This window comes from Castor canadensis, chromosome 17 (assembly GCF_047511655.1).
Source record: "Castor canadensis chromosome 17, mCasCan1.hap1v2, whole genome shotgun sequence".
NCBI classification, from domain to species: Eukaryota; Metazoa; Chordata; class Mammalia; order Rodentia; family Castoridae; genus Castor; species Castor canadensis.
Window position 1 is genome coordinate 44467621 of NC_133402.1, and position 15800 is coordinate 44483420.

Consider the following 15800-nt stretch of genomic DNA (forward strand, 5'->3'; position numbering starts at 1 on the left):
TTTAGGCTTTAGAAGAGGTTAAAACAAAACAAAACCTTAGAGTAGAGGTCCTCAAGCGCCTCCCAGTCTCAGGATAGGAGAATGGTACATCCAGATCCCCTATATGCCATGTGGAATGGAGATGTCCCAAGACACTTTGGAGACACAGAAGAGAGAAAGTAATTGTAGCTGGGAAAGTTAGAGAAAGCTTTGCTGTAGGGATTTTCTTGCACTTAAGAAATATTGCTAGTATTGGGATAGCAGGAAAAAATTGTTGTATTTCTGTCTAAATGCTTATTCTTTGTGTTTTCTCTTTCTTGTCAACTCTTGCCTTGTTTTGTAAGACACTAATTGAAATTACTTTTAGAGAATGTTTATTTTTTAAACATAGCTTATCAAATTTATCAGTTTATTTTTGACATCACCAAATTTGCTTCTAATTAACTATGTATTATAGTTTGCAAAATTTAATATGGTAAATTCTCAATCTTCACTTTATATTGTAAGATTTAAATATAGAAATAGGTTTTTATAAATGACCTTGAATCATTTTATGTCTCAACTCGGTGTCTCTTAAATGAAAAAAAGAAAATATACAGAAAGTTAATTTTGTCTCTCTTATTTTACAGATGTCCACAGCAACACTGAAAATGAATTTCTTATTTTCACCGTTTACTCTTATATGAGACCATCCATTTCAAACAGTCTAAATATTTTTTCTTTTGCACCAGCATGGCAGGATTCAAGCGAGGATATGATGGAAAGATTGCTGGATTATATGATCTGGATAAAACTTTGGGTCGAGGTCATTTTGCAGTGGTTAAACTTGCCAGGCATGTCTTTACAGGTGAAAAAGTGGCAGTTAAAGTTATTGACAAGACAAAACTGGACACTCTAGCCACAGGTCATCTTTTCCAAGAAGTGAGATGCATGAAACTAGTGCAGCATCCTAACATCGTACGCCTTTATGAAGTTATTGATACCCAAACAAAACTATATCTAATTCTAGAACTTGGAGATGGAGGAGATATGTTTGATTACATAATGAAACATGAGGAGGGTCTTAATGAAGACTTGGCCAAGAAGTACTTTGCTCAGATAGTTCATGCTATATCTTACTGTCATAAACTCCATGTGGTTCACAGAGACTTAAAACCAGAGAATGTAGTCTTCTTTGAAAAACAAGGTCTTGTAAAGTTGACAGACTTTGGTTTCAGCAACAAATTTCAACCAGGGAAGAAGCTCACTACAAGCTGTGGATCTCTTGCATATTCTGCTCCAGAAATTTTGCTTGGTGATGAGTATGATGCACCTGCAGTAGGTAGGTAACCTCTTGTCCAATATTTGCCTGCTTGAGTTCTACCAGCTAGTGTTCATTTGGTTAAATTAGTTGTTTATCTAAAAATAACTTCAAAGAGAATTTCCATTAAATGCATCTTAACAAATGGGTTTGATGAATGCTATCTATCCCTAAAGTTGGAAATTCGTTTATTTTAACCCTTTGATGGGCAAAAGTCTAACGTCTGTTTGTCAGCACAAAGGAAATTTGAGTAAAGTTGTTCATTGTGATTTTTTCTTAAGGTCTGAATTCTTTTTTTATCTTCTTAACGTGTTTTTTTTTCTGGTGACCCCAGCCATCTCCTTCCTGTGAATATCCTTTAACAATCATTTCAGATCCATATTGGAGAGGTATTATAAGTGAACATTGTCGTGCAGTGTTAAGCATTTAGATATTGGAATCATCTTTTAGCTGTGACCTTGAATAAGTAATTGACCTTTCTCTGACTATTTCTTCATCTGTAAAACAGAATAAAATCAGATACAAGCATATCATTCTTGTTATCTTGTTTACTTTTCACAGAGACTTGTGGTTGTTATTGTCAATCTCATTGTTCAGAATTAGGAAACTCAAAATCCAAACGTGACAAAAAAAAAGAAACAAAAGACAGAATAGGAAACTGAATACAGAGTACCTGAAATCTCTTGGATTATGGAATAGTGGTAGCCCAAGGCATCGTCTGCCCTTTCCTTTACTCCTGATATCTTTTTTGCTCTCATTTATCAAGAGTTACTTATGGTGGAAGCGTTTCCTGTTTTTCAGATTGTATCAGTTTTGTCCCCTTAGTATCATATCTGTTTTGAAGGTAATGTAAAAAATTATCTTTAATTTTTGTAAGGATTTGTTGATCTGAAGGTGCAGTTAGTTTTTTAATTTTTTTGTTTGGTCTTGAAAAATGTGTGCTAATGTTACATACACATGATGTCTATCTATAATCTTGTAGATAGATTTTTCCACTTGCAGTCTGATCATTTGGAATGCAGATTACAGAAGATTAATGACAAAAGTTGCACTTAACATCAAAGGTAGTTGATGTTATATTGAATACTTTTTATGCTAACACTGATTTTCATGTTGGATTATTGTGTTCTAGAAAAGAAATGGTTAATGAATGGTTTCTGCCTCTTATAGATAACCAGGTTTCACTGAAGTCTTACATTAGAATATTTGAGCCAGAGATTTTTTGATTAGTGGAGCCATTCTAATCAGAAAATGAAACCAGGAACTTACAGAAGAGGAAACATAAATGAACAGGAAAAGACTTGGCCTCATTAGTGCAAAGAAAGGCAAACTAAAATCACAGTAATACACTGATTCATCCTTTTCACATTGAGAAAAACTGAAGTTAGACAAAACCAAGTGTTGAAAAGACTACATCAGGAACTCTTGTATATTTTAGGAGACAATTTGGCAATAGCTTGTAAAGAAAGAGGTGCCTATATTGTGACCTAGAAAATTCTGCGTATGCACTCTAGAGACATTCTTACTGGTGTATTCAAGAGATTTTCATATACACATACACATACATACATTTACACATATTTGTAAATACATGCTGTACACATCTAGTTGTGTGTGGAGGTGCTGGGATGGGACTCCAAGGTCTCCTGTATGCTAGGCAAGCATTCTGTCACTGAGCCACAACCCCAGCTGAATGTTTTAGACAGCCTTGTTGAATATACATCAGGGAAATAAAGTGTTCAGCATTCATACTGAATTCTATACATTGTTGAAAATTAGTGAAAGGTGTTAACATGATTATTTTTTCAGAAGCATAATATTCATTGGGGAAAAGCAAGTTGGCAGAGAGTATGTATAAAATAGCATTTTTATAAAAGTTAAAGCATATAAAGCAGTATTATATGTTGTTTAGGGGTTTATGCAAGTGTGGTTAGCTGACGAATGCATGAGAGCAAAATAAGTAACTTGTGAGACAGGCATAGCTATAGAGTTTCAATTGTATTTGGTGATATTTAGTCTCTTAAGTTGTGTGTTCAGACACTTGTGTTCATATACAGGTGCTCATTGTAGTGGTTTGTTTTCCCTTACATCTTAAATATTGCATAATAAAACTTTTGAAAAGTTACAAGAAGAGAATAAGAAAATTAGGTGAATAAATAGCTCCTTTGTGTTGGTGAGCAGATTTGGGTAATGTTCATAGGTAACGTCTTCATTTTTGTTATTTGTATTTATTTCAATTCATTTGTGTAATAATGTGATTAAAATACATAGTTGCTTTAAAAAACAAAACAAAAACAAATGGACAGTTATCTTTTCTTGTGGTGCTGGGCCTTACACATGCTAGGCAAATACTCTACTACTGAACTACATCCCCAGCCTCTTTCTGTTAATACTCTTAGTTTATTGTACCAAAATAAGTAATTTTTCGCAAAATATGCATAAACAAAAATTAAAACCTGTGGGCTGGTGGTGTAGCTCAGTGGTAGAGTACTTGCCTAGCATGTGTGAGGCCCTGGGTTCTATCCTCAACACCACACACACACAAATTGAAATCTGTCACTATATTACATTCCTGATGTTGCTAAATAGAAAGATGATTCAGCTGTATGAGTGTTTTATGGTATTCTGTTCCTTAGCTTTCAGACTTAGGTCAGGAATTGTCCATTTTAATCTTTTCAGAGAATCAGATTTTGATTTCACCTATTGGCACACTCTGTTTGTTGTCCATGTCATTATTTTTTCTCTCATCTATATTTCTAGCATCTTGGAATTTCCTTTTTCTTTTTTGTAGTGCTTTGAATGGAAGCTTATATCTTTAGTGTCTCGATTTCTAACAAATTCATTTATCACTGTATGTTGCTCTCTCCCAGTCTCTGAGGATGTTGTAGGGGTCTCACTGTGCAGTCATTGTTTGTTGTTGTTTTGTTTAACCCCAAAGTTATTTAGAAAGATTTGTTTTTTTTCTAATCCAAAGAGGATAAGTTTATTTTTTCTTTTAGCTCACTGTTTTTAATATCTAATTTTAGTACATTGAGGTTAATAAATAAATACTGGTTTTTGATTTAGAAATACTTTTAGAAAATATTTTTAGATTTTCTTTGTGGCTTAATACATAGTAATGTTTACCATGCTGACTGATCTTTGTATGACTAAAGTATTTGCATTTTTGGTGCATTCAGAGTTTAAGATTATTCATTATGCAGTTTATTCCTTTTCATCCTTATATGTTGTTATATAATTAAGATTGTTCATTATGTACTTTCTTAGAATCTTTATATTTTTTTCTGATCTGCAATCTTCTGTGATAGTTATGCTAGTCTCCCCAATCTGATCTGTGAATTTTATAATCAGTTTTTTGCTTGATAGATGTTCTTTTCAAGCTATATAAAATATATAAAAGCTTAAAATTTATTTTACATGATGAACTGCACCTTTTCTCAATATAAAACTGTTCTTATTTGATGCTTATTCAGCTGTAGTTGAATTCTGTTTCATCATTGTTTAAGGTTTAGCTCTGTTAAACAATGCGTAGCTATATATTGTATGTAATCTGTCAGTCTTTTAACTGATGTGATTGGTTCATTCGTATTTATTATCACTGGAATGCATGAAGTTATTTATGGTTGTTTTTTATTTGCCTTATTATATATTACCTCTTCCCATATTTTGTTAATTATTCATATTTTTACTGCCCCCCCCACCCCACTGTAGGATGTTTTCTTTGCATTATTTTCCATCATTAATGCCCACAGTTAATCAGTATCCATACTGTTTTTTTCCTACTCAGTAATTAAGAACTTTAATTTGCTTTTACTTTCCTTTTGGTAATGAAATTTTGTTTTGCTTTTGTTTGATTACAATATATACATTTTACTTAATTTTATAAATTTCTTAGCTTCCCTGTTCTTCACTTGGGTTATTTTTTTTCGGCTTTGTTTTGTTTGAATTCCTTTCATGGGGGGCGGGGTTGTGAAAAAATTCCCCAAGTCCTTGTCCATCCAATGTCCTTATATTTGAATGATAATTTAGCTGGCTGTAGAATTTTCAAAATCCTCTTCCCAGCTTTGAAGATACATTTTCACAGATATTTTTGTCTTTTTTTTTTTTTTTCTAAAGTTGCCAGTGAGAAGTCTGATGTGAGACTAATTTTGTTTTCTAAATTCATTGATCCTGTTGTATATTTTTTCCATATTTTAACACTTCTGGAAGTGCTCCATTAAGTGGGTTTTCTTAAGTATTCTTTCTTCTGTTTGATGATCTTGATTCCTCTCATTGTATTCATTTTTCTTAGGTACTTGGGGATATTAGTGTTTATTCATGTTTTTGAGATTTTCAGATAGCCTGTGAATACCATGTCTTGAGTATTGTAGTTTACTTTCAGTAGATATGGACCAAGTGGGAAGACTGGTTTCTGATCTTATTGTGTTTGATGGACATGGTCCTTCTCTCTCTGTTCTTAAAGCTCACAATCATTCCTCCTGCCTGGAAGACATGTCTGCTTAAGTATGCTGGTGCTAGCGTTTAGTTAGGAGGTTGGAGACATTAGACCTCAATTAATTCCGCTAATGGTTGTCTTTGTTCAGTTCCTTCCTATTTGTACTCTGTGCCTTTTGAAAGCACCAGAGAAGTTCTTACTGGGTTTTGGGGTCCTGCTTACTTCTTTTAGTCTAATTGTACCTACAGTCTCCCATTTCTGCTTTGTCTAGAGATTTGGGGAGAAAAAGAGTGGCTAGATTATGCTCAGGAAGCTGTTGATTCAGTCACCTCTTTGGGATTCCAGGGATCTGTATTGACTCTACCTCATTAGAAAAGAAAGGCAGTAATACTGTGTGTGAAAAATCATAGAATCTGCCCTTGCAGTCTTTTGAATTCCTGTGGGAGAGATCACAGTGCAGCAGTGTGGACAGTGGAGTGGTCACTGCTGCTAGTTATGTAAGATTACCCATGGAAGAACAGACCAGGGAATGAACCTGTGCTTGCTGAACCAAGGCAGCTTCACATCTGTCAGGATAGATGAGGCTGTATTGAAACTGACCAATGCCTTGCTGGTGCTGAGGGGTAGTCTGCTTGGAGTGAGGCTCTAAGTCAATTTCTGGGGAAGGTGTGTTTTTGTTTCTCCCTCAAAACAGCATTAGGAAAAAGTTTACTCTTTAAAAAAACCTAAACTATGCTTTAACTTTTTCTTCATTGTAGGAACTAAAATGGGAATACTGAAAGATCACAGACTTACAACTTTTTAATAGTTGTAAAAGGCTGACATTGTTTTACTTTTTGTTCTACCTGTCTAAATTTTTAAAGTTTATTTTCAAGTTAAAATGAATTAAATTTGATATTGAGAACTTTGTCATCTCACTTGAGAGTTGGAGTCTTCCTGGGATGATGTTATAACTCTGAAAACCCCTATATGAGATGTTCCTAGTTCATAGACAAATTGTGTCGTAGATGAAATATCCAGTCTCTACATTAGATGTGAAAGAAACCTGAATTACTTAAAACCTGGTTCTACATTAATATAATGCAAAAGTTTGAATGTACATTAAGCCCAGGGGCAGGGGATCCTGTATATACCTTATAGTATTTCTGAGATGGCAGTTTCGGGCAACTACCACTTATCAACAGTGCATGTAAAAATCATGTCAGTGTTCTACTCATCATTCTTCAAAGACTTCCTATTTCAGTCAGAATCAAAGCCTAGGTCCTCACAAGTGGCCAGGATGCACAGCCCTCAAGATTAGCTTCCTCATTTCTCTCACTGCTTTCCCAGTTGCTGCCTCATCAACTTCAGCTCTACTACCTCCTGACTGCTGGTCACACTCCAGGCCCAGGCCTGCTGCAGGGCCCCCTGTCCCTCTGTCTAGTCCGGTCTCGCCCCAGATTCTCTTGCCCACATGCTACCCCTCCAACAGTGTAGGACACAGCTCTGCCTGTCCTTCTGGAATTTTCTAGGCTCTGTTACCTCCAATATGTAATAATAGCCCTGTCTTAGGGTTGTTAAGGGGATTCCATGATTGAACGCATGTAAAGTGCTTATCATAAGGCCTGGCACAAAATCAGCCTTCAGTACATTGGATGTCTCAGCACTTCCTCCTATGGCGAGATCACAGAGGGCCTTGTATTTCTGTGTTGCTGTGGCTGCTGTCTCAGAGGAATATTAATGTTAGATCCTTTCCGCCTCTTGGTGAGGGAGAAAGAGTATCTGAGGTGCTCTCTTCTTTGGAAGTCTGCCCTCAGGGGAATTTCTGAGATGTTGGCTGCTGTGGGAAAGCTGGGACGAAGGACAGGCCCAGGACCTTTGCTTCTGTGCTTCCCCTCACATGTTTTTAGCTGTATTCAATTTTCAGAATGGTAGCTATTTATATTTGGGGAACGAGGTTAGCTTCTAAAGTAGGGATCTTTTTTAAAAGATGTTAGCTAAAAAAGATGAAAGTTGCTGGTATTCGATAACTGGGTAGTCTCTTAGAATTTCAGAAAAACTTCAAACCACTGAGAACGGTACTTTAATGCAGAAATTTACATAGAAACTGAGTCTACTTATATTCACTTTAGGTCATAGAGTAAAACACACTAAGGAAACATTAAAAATGTTAAAATTGCTTGGTTTTGTTTGTTTATTTTTGTTGTTGGTTTTGAGTCAGGGTCTTGCTATGTAGCCCAGGTTGTCCTTGAACTTGCCATCCTCCTGCCTCAAGTCTCCCGAGTGCTGGGATTATAGGCTTGCATCTGTTTTTTTTTTTTTTTTCTTTCAATCTGGAATTGAGTCCAGGGCCTCAAGCTTGATAGGCCTAGGGAAGCACTCTACATTTGAGCCATACCCCCAGCCCTTCTGTTTTTGTTTTTGTTTTTGAGGAGGGTCTTACTACCTCTGCCAGGCTGGCCTCAAACTAGTGATCCTCCTGCTTCCATCTCCCAAGTAACTGAGATTACAGTGTGTACCACCACACCTGGCCTTTTCAGGTAGAAATGTAAGCCTTTTTAAGAAGAAAAAATAGTATGTAAAACAAAAAAATTAGTGGTTAGAGCAAACTTTTTAACACAACAAATGTGGAATCCTACTGTTCGCAAAATGTGTTCCTGGACAGAATGAACTCCAGATGTTGGAGTGATTTTAGTGTTTGTAAGAACAATGGGAGGATAGGTTTGTTCACACAGGGCTGCTCTCTTGATCGCTTTCTTGTGCTCTCTCTTATGGGCTTGGCAGGATTAGTTAGTGATGGGTTGGGTCTTGGTTTCTTGGGAAACCCTGTTCCATCAGGAAGTTAGGTGTGTGGGTCTCAGTTTGTCATGATTCTAGCTGCTTGAGAAACACTTTCACAGTCATTTGCACACAAAGTATAGCTTAATTTTTTTAAGAGCTGTGGCTTCTGTCAGTCAGATCCTCGAATGTTAGCACTAACTTTGGTAGAGAAAGACTAGATAGAACCATACAAAGGAGCTAAATTAAGTAGCAGACACTGGATGGTAGAACTGGTTTTTCTTTACAACTCTCATGCAAACCCGGTGCTTCACTGATTTTTCCTTATTTCCATCTTCTTAATAGAACTCTTGTTATATAATGCATTTGACTTTGGAAGACATTTATCTTACCCAGTTTTTATTGATATATTATCCTTTATAGGGATGTATTAAAAAAGTTACGTCCAATATGGTGTAAACAATGCTATTTTAATATTCTTAAATTTTAATTTAGATTTCTTTTAAACTCTGAAACCCAGGACAAAAATTGTAGGACCTTAGCATTTGCAGCACCATGTCTGATGCATAGGAAAATAAGACTTAAGGGAGTAAGACCCTCCTCACAGAGAGATGTGAGTCGTGATTTGCCTGAGAGGCAGCTAGGCATGCTAGTTTGTTGGATAAAAATAAAGGAGGGGCTGTGGATGGCTAAAAAAAGAGGATGATGAAGCTCTGAGGGCACATGCCCTGATGAACTGTTCTCTGTGGAATTAGATGATGCCAAGCCAAGCCTACCTCGCCCCAGATGGCCTGCTTGGCCCACTTGCCCCCTCTACCTCCCTTACCCCTCCTTGGTGAAAAGAAAGGTCCTTGAGAGAAGGGACTATGTTTGTTTACATCTTATCAGTGTCCCATTGCCTGGTAAACATGACAAGCTCCTAATGTTTACCTTGCAAATAAATATTACAAAGTTCAACTAAAAGGTCAAGCTCAGTATTTTGAGTTTATAATCCTATCTACTTGGGAGTCAAGAGAAGGGAAGGATTGCTGTTCAAGACCAGCCTGAGCAAAAAGTTCAGGCTAGATTGGGCATAAAGTGAGACCCTATTTCAAAAATAACCAAAGCAGCTGGGTGCTCGTGGCTCATATCTGTAATCTTAGCAATTTCATAGGTTGAGATCAGGAGGATTGTATTTCAAGGCCAGCCCAGGCAGGGAGTTTGAGAGACTCCATCTCAACCAATAGCTGGGTGCGGTGACTCACACCTGTCATCCCAAGCTACACAGGAGGCTAAGATCAGGAGGATTGTGGTTCAGGTCAGTCCAGACAAAAAAGTTATATGAGACCTCATCTAATGGAAAAAACTGGGCATGGTGGTGCATATCTGTAATCCCAGCAACTGTGGAAATCTTTAGGAGGAACATGGTCCAGGCTTTCCTGGGGAAAAAGTGACACCCTAACTACAAAATAACCAGAACATAAAGGGCTGGAAGTGTGGATCAAGCAGTAGAGCACCTACCTCACAAGTGCAAGACCAAGTTCAAATTCCAGTGCCACCAAAAAAAAAGATGAACTAAAATGAAATTTTCCATTATTAGTCTCAACTTTTTTTTCCCCAAAGTTTAATTTGTGATCAGTCTGTATCTTTGCTCATGTCTTAGCTTCTTTTCCTTGCCTTTCTATGTATATTTATGCTGCCTAGACTCTGGAGGATCTAGTGAGAGCAATCTTCAGAGAGATGCAGACAAACATATGTTTTAGTTCCGTTTTATAGATATTTACCGGCCACTATGAACCCTTGTTTGGATCTGGCCTGGAAAGTTTATGGGGTGAGTGAAAAGTGGACCCACGACTGCTTGACAGAAAGTAGTTTTGAAATAAGCACTGGAGTGTAAAATACAGGTCTCGGGTAGTGTCCTTATTTTTGTGCCTTTTGTACTTGACTAACTCCTTATTGTTATTTCATATATTAGATCTGACATTTTCATTATTTTAAATTTCCTAACTGTGATATGGGTAGAAGATAGTAATAGAGAATTGAGGTAAGGTTTATAGATGGGGGTGTTTCCAGAGGGAACATCTAGTATACAGTATTCTTTTTATTTTTTAAAGTCAGGTAGACTTAACTTTCAGGTATCTGATGTAAAATCCATTTTGTATCATTTACAGCATTTATGTGTATAAACTCCACTATATTTGGAGGTCCTTGTTAGAGTTTAAAAGAGATGTACTGTGGATTGGGAGCTCCAGTAGATGGAAGAAAGCCCTCAAGATGATGTGATCCATTGCCACATTCCAGGGTGTCTTAGTTTTGTATTCAGTGGTAATTACTTTCTAGAGGACTGAAACTGGCTTAAATTCTTAAGAGACTATTGTAGAATGTTAGTCAATTTATATACAGTGAGACAACTCACTGAACTTATCAGTCAAGTACAAACATATTCTTACATCAGTGTAGCTGAGTTTTTTTTAATTTTACCTATTTTTCAGTGTCATTATATGAAAGAGCCTCTTTTGTTAGAGTATATGTTGACTGGTTTGAACTCAGGGCTGTGTGCTTGCTAAATAGGCAACAGGCGCTCTACCACCTGAGCCACCCTCTAGCTCTTTTTGCTCTGGTTACTTTGGAGTTACAGGTTTTGCTTTTTGTCCAAGCCTGTGTGAACTGCAGTCCTCCTAGGTTATGCTTCCTGCTGTCACTAGGATGACAGATGTGCACCACCATGCCCAGCTTTTGTTTTGTTTTGCTTTTGAGATGGGGTCTCACTAACTTTTTGCCTAGGCTGGCCTCAAACTACAGTCCTCCTGATCTCAGCCTCCAAGTAGCTAGGATTATAGGTGTGGGCCACCAGTGTCTGGCTTAGGTTTATCCTTTTAAAGAAACATTTGTAATCTGTTGAAACTTTTAGGTCACACTTTATGATTCTTGTTTGAATTTCTGCTTTAGCTCTGGAAAGGTTCCTCATAATCTGGGATTTCAGCTCATCTGTTCATATTGCTCCCACGGCATCCCCTTCAGTCTGCTGAAACCGTTCTACTCTTTCCTGAGGCAGAACATTCCTGCTTCTTTTACCTTAGTTTTAATTTTGTACTCGCTCATTCCATTTGAGAGTTGAGTATCTTGCTGTCGGTTCCATACAAGTACCGCCATCTTATCACGGTATCCAAAAACAACTTGATAAATACTTCTTGGATTTACCATCTAACTTCAATGTGAAAATGACTCCATTCATCAGTAAAGGCAAGAATAATGGGTAGAGAACTTCACGGTCCCCTGACCCTCTAAGCTTTGACTCTCCCAGCTGTTGTCAGTGGGAGGAGGGGAGCACCATTTTCATATGATCAGGAGGCTTTCCATAATTATGCTTATGTTTCTTTATGTGGAGTAGATGATCTTCAGAATCCTTAGCTGTCAGTGTCTCTTACTAATTAGAGGATTGCTTATTGACCACTTTTTTTTAAGATCAGTTCTTGAGTTGTTCTAAATACAGCAGAGCACAGAAAGCAACAGGTAGGTTCCTGGGTAGCTGAAATGGACAAAGCTCATATGTTTTGTTCTTTGTGATCATTCAGGGTCTCACTCAGATCCCTGGTTATTTTACATGAAATTCTAGCAAGTTCAGTAAATTCATGTTTCCAGCTGTCAGCCAATAGGTGACATAGGGACCTCCTTGAGACTGGCACACTGGTAGCAGCAGGAAATGAGAAAGATCAGGAAATCAGAAATGAAAACTGAAAACATGATGTGTACCTTGCTTTGCTACTGAGTCCAGGCATTTAGCAATGCTTATGGGTATTCTAGAGGCAAGGTGAACTGTGCACCACTCACTATGGAAGCAGTTCTAAATGGAGAATCCTTAGTAGAAGATAAGATGGAGCCATCTTCCATAAGCCAGGTGGTACTTTCTGTGTGAGTAAATGAACAGATTAGTTATGGCAAGGTCCAGGACAAAGGGCAGGGGTGTTGTCTCTCGTAGAGTCTCCCTTCATTGCCAGCCTCTTAGGTCTCATTACAGTTCGCTCACAGCATCTACCGCAGTGCCTGGTGAGTAGTGGTGTCCACCCATTTGTTTAGTGTACATGTCAGTGTCTGCTCTGTGGCCCTTTAGCGTAGGGAATCTGCCCCAAGAACACCTCTGTATCTTAGCATGGTTCTTCAGCTGGCTATTCTAAGTGATGTAGGAAAAAAAATAGGCTCTACAATTTAAAATTTCCCCATTTTCAGAGGGCATCAGAGGAAGAATAATTTAATAAATTGACTGGAATAATTAAATATTTGGAAAAGAAGGAATGATAGTCCCCTTCCTATATTATGTCAGAATAAATTCCAGTATTAAGGCTTTGTATATGAAGAATTGAGGTGGGAAAAGGTGACTTTTCATTTGACCTTAGCCTTCTTAAGCAGAAACTGTAAGAAAAAGGGTGATAGATTTGATTATGGTTTATGGGTGTGACATGAATATAATTTTGAAACAATTATGCAAACACTTTGGGGAAATATTTATAATACAGGAGATTACTATTCTTAATGTAAAAAGGCAGAGCTCTTACAAATCAATGCCAAACTCCCTTATAGACAAATGAAAAGAGAATTTAATTAGATTTGTTATATAAGTAGCCAGCAAAGAAGAAAAGTTTAATCTTAAAAATAGTTAGAGTATTTAGGACTTAGTATAAAACTATAAATAATCAAGACTGTATGGTATTCATGAAAGAATAGACATATTAGTAGAATACCATAGAAAGTCCATAAATAAACCCACACAGTTGATTTTCAAAGGAGAAAAGACAGTTTTTTTCAGCAAGGTTGCAGGAATAATTAGATAACCATGTGCAAAAGAAAAGGGCCTTGATTATTACCTAACTGATTTATAAAAACTCTGCCTGCATCATAGATCTACATATAAAAAATACAACTGTAGAACATCTAGATGAAAGCAGGAGAGCTTGGTAATATTAGTTTAGGCAAAGATATTTTAGGTATAATAAAGGCATGATCCATAAAATAAAAATTAAGTAACTGGGTTTTATCAAAATTTACTCTTCTTGAAAGTTACTATTAAGCCATAGACTGGGAGAAAATACATGTAAATCATACATCTGTTAAAGAACTTGTTTCTAGAATATGTAGGTATTACTCAAAGCTTAGTAATAAATTAAAAGGCAACCCAGTTTGAAGTGGGCAAAAGATTTGTACAGTTTATCAAAGCAGACATAAAATGGTAAACCAGCACTGTAGATGTTCCACACTACTTAGTCATTAAGGAAATGCATTTAAACCATACCCATGGAAATAGCTAAAATTTAAAAAAGTGACAGTACCATGAAGTGACCAGGAAGTGAATGGAGCAACTTAAATTCTTCTCTTTCTGGTGGAAATATAAAATCAAACAACCTCTCTGGGTGATTTGTCAGTTTTTTGTAAAGATAATAATCATACCCAGTAGCAACCCAGCAAACTCACTGCTAGGAATTTACTCAAGAGAAATAAAATTTTATGTAAGTGTAAAAAACTTGTACACACATGCTTTTAGTGGCTTTATATATAATTGCTCCAAACTGAAATAAGTTACAGAATATCTGTGCAATGGAATATTACTTGGCAATAACAAGTGATGAACTACTAACACACGCAGCAACATGAATGAGTCTCAGATACACTACTGAAAAAAACGAGGCTGCAAAGACTCTTTCAAGGCAAAGCTTAGAAGGACATAAAATAAACCTTTGGTTGTCCTGGACTGCGTGAGGGTGGAGGGTTGACTGCAGGGAGGCACAAAAGAACTGTTGTATAAGACTTTTTATGCTTTGATGTTGGTGGTAGTGACATAACTACATTTGTCACAACTTACAGAAGTGGACGCTAAAAATGGTGAATTTTATTATATGTTAATTATACCTTAAAGTATTTGAGCCGGGAATGGAGTTCGAGACCAGCCTAGGCTACATAGCAAGTTGCAGATCAGCCTGGGCATGTAATAAGAGTCTGTTTCAAAATGCTTAAGCAAAATGAAAGTTTAAGGAAAAATAATCAAGGCGGTATAAATTAAAACACATCTTTTTATTTTCATCTAATAGGCTAATATTAAGGATTATCTGTGATACTGGTGAGCGTGGAGCCTTCCACCAAGCATTAGACATATACTACTTTCATAATCTGAAAAGTAAATGGTAACTTTACAAACAGGAAATGTGTGGTTATTTTTGAAAGAACTTTCCAGCTGAAGTTTTAATATGAAGAATAATCTAAAGGTTATAACCTTACCTGGAATCAGCCAGGTTGTGTGTTTATTGTAATTCCTAGAAAGATTGATTTCTTTAAACTATAGGAAAATAAATTGTATACATTTTAAAACCACATTCAAGTGTTAGGCGTGGAGAACCTGCCAAAACAAATATTTCAAGAACTGAGATTTTGAATTTTAATCTTATTACACCAGGTTTGTTAATTTAAAATTTATTTCTCTTTATTCTCAAATTGAGGAAGTTGAGAAGTCTCCTGACAGATTTAAACATTTCAAGAAATCTAGGGCAGTGCTGTCTTTTCTGTTAAAAGATGAGCCTCATTTGTCTTTGTTTCCCTTGTGCCCAGAGAGCTTTCTTTTATTAAACATTTTGTGCCTTTTGGAGAAAATCCTGTTTAAGTCTTAGCCAAGAGTTGCCATATGTAAGTAACTTCTATTAGCTGATATTTTAATGGCTTGTATATTTGTCTTAGGTTAGCATACATCAACCTTATGCAAAGAGCTCAGTGTTTTAAAAATCAATGTAAGAAAAAAGCAAAAGACTCCACTAGCTATTAAACAAAAGCAGAGTTAGTGCATATTTCTAATTTGTAAAGTGCTGGTTATACAGTACTCTATTCCTGTTGCATTTGACTGGTTAGATACATACAATTGGACTAAATTTGTACTAAGTTTAAGCATTTCTCCTTTCTAGTTCACAGTTAGACTCATAAAATTAATTGCATTGTATTTGTCCTAGTCTTACAGGAAATGTGAAATATGAAGTCAGTGCTTAAAAACAAAATGTAAAGTTACCATGTATTAAGTTACTAGTGGGTCTTCCATTTGAGGAATATCTGTGTTGAACTTGTTGTAAGAGCATGTGCTGCATTTTACCATGCTGTGGACCTTGTTTTCACATTTTAGAGTGCTGCTAATATGTGAGCATTTAGACTATCTCTAGCATTATAAGATTGGACAAAGGCTAGAGATTTCCCCGTTGGGCTTGCAAAAGGAGGTAGTTGGGTATTTTTTTTAATCTATGAATTTGTAACTGATTCTTCACTGAAGTATTTGATCAGCTTTTGTTTTTTGTTTGTGCTTTTTATTTACCATGCTGGGGA

The 15800-nt window shown here is 36.5% G+C and overlaps 1 protein-coding gene across 3 annotated transcripts in view; it reads left to right on the top strand.

Annotated features, from left to right (window-relative positions):
* The window catches only part of Snrk (SNF related kinase), a 49827-nt gene that overhangs the window by 15514 nt on the left and 18513 nt on the right, over window positions 1-15800 (top strand). For all 3 annotated transcript variants that reach the window (XM_074059956.1, XM_074059957.1, XM_020186303.2), the window contains exon 3: window positions 609-1300. In XM_074059956.1, the coding sequence (XP_073916057.1) occupies window positions 712-1300 (589 nt within the window). In that variant the 5' untranslated portion in view covers window positions 609-711. The remainder of the gene's footprint in view (window positions 1-608; window positions 1301-15800) is intronic.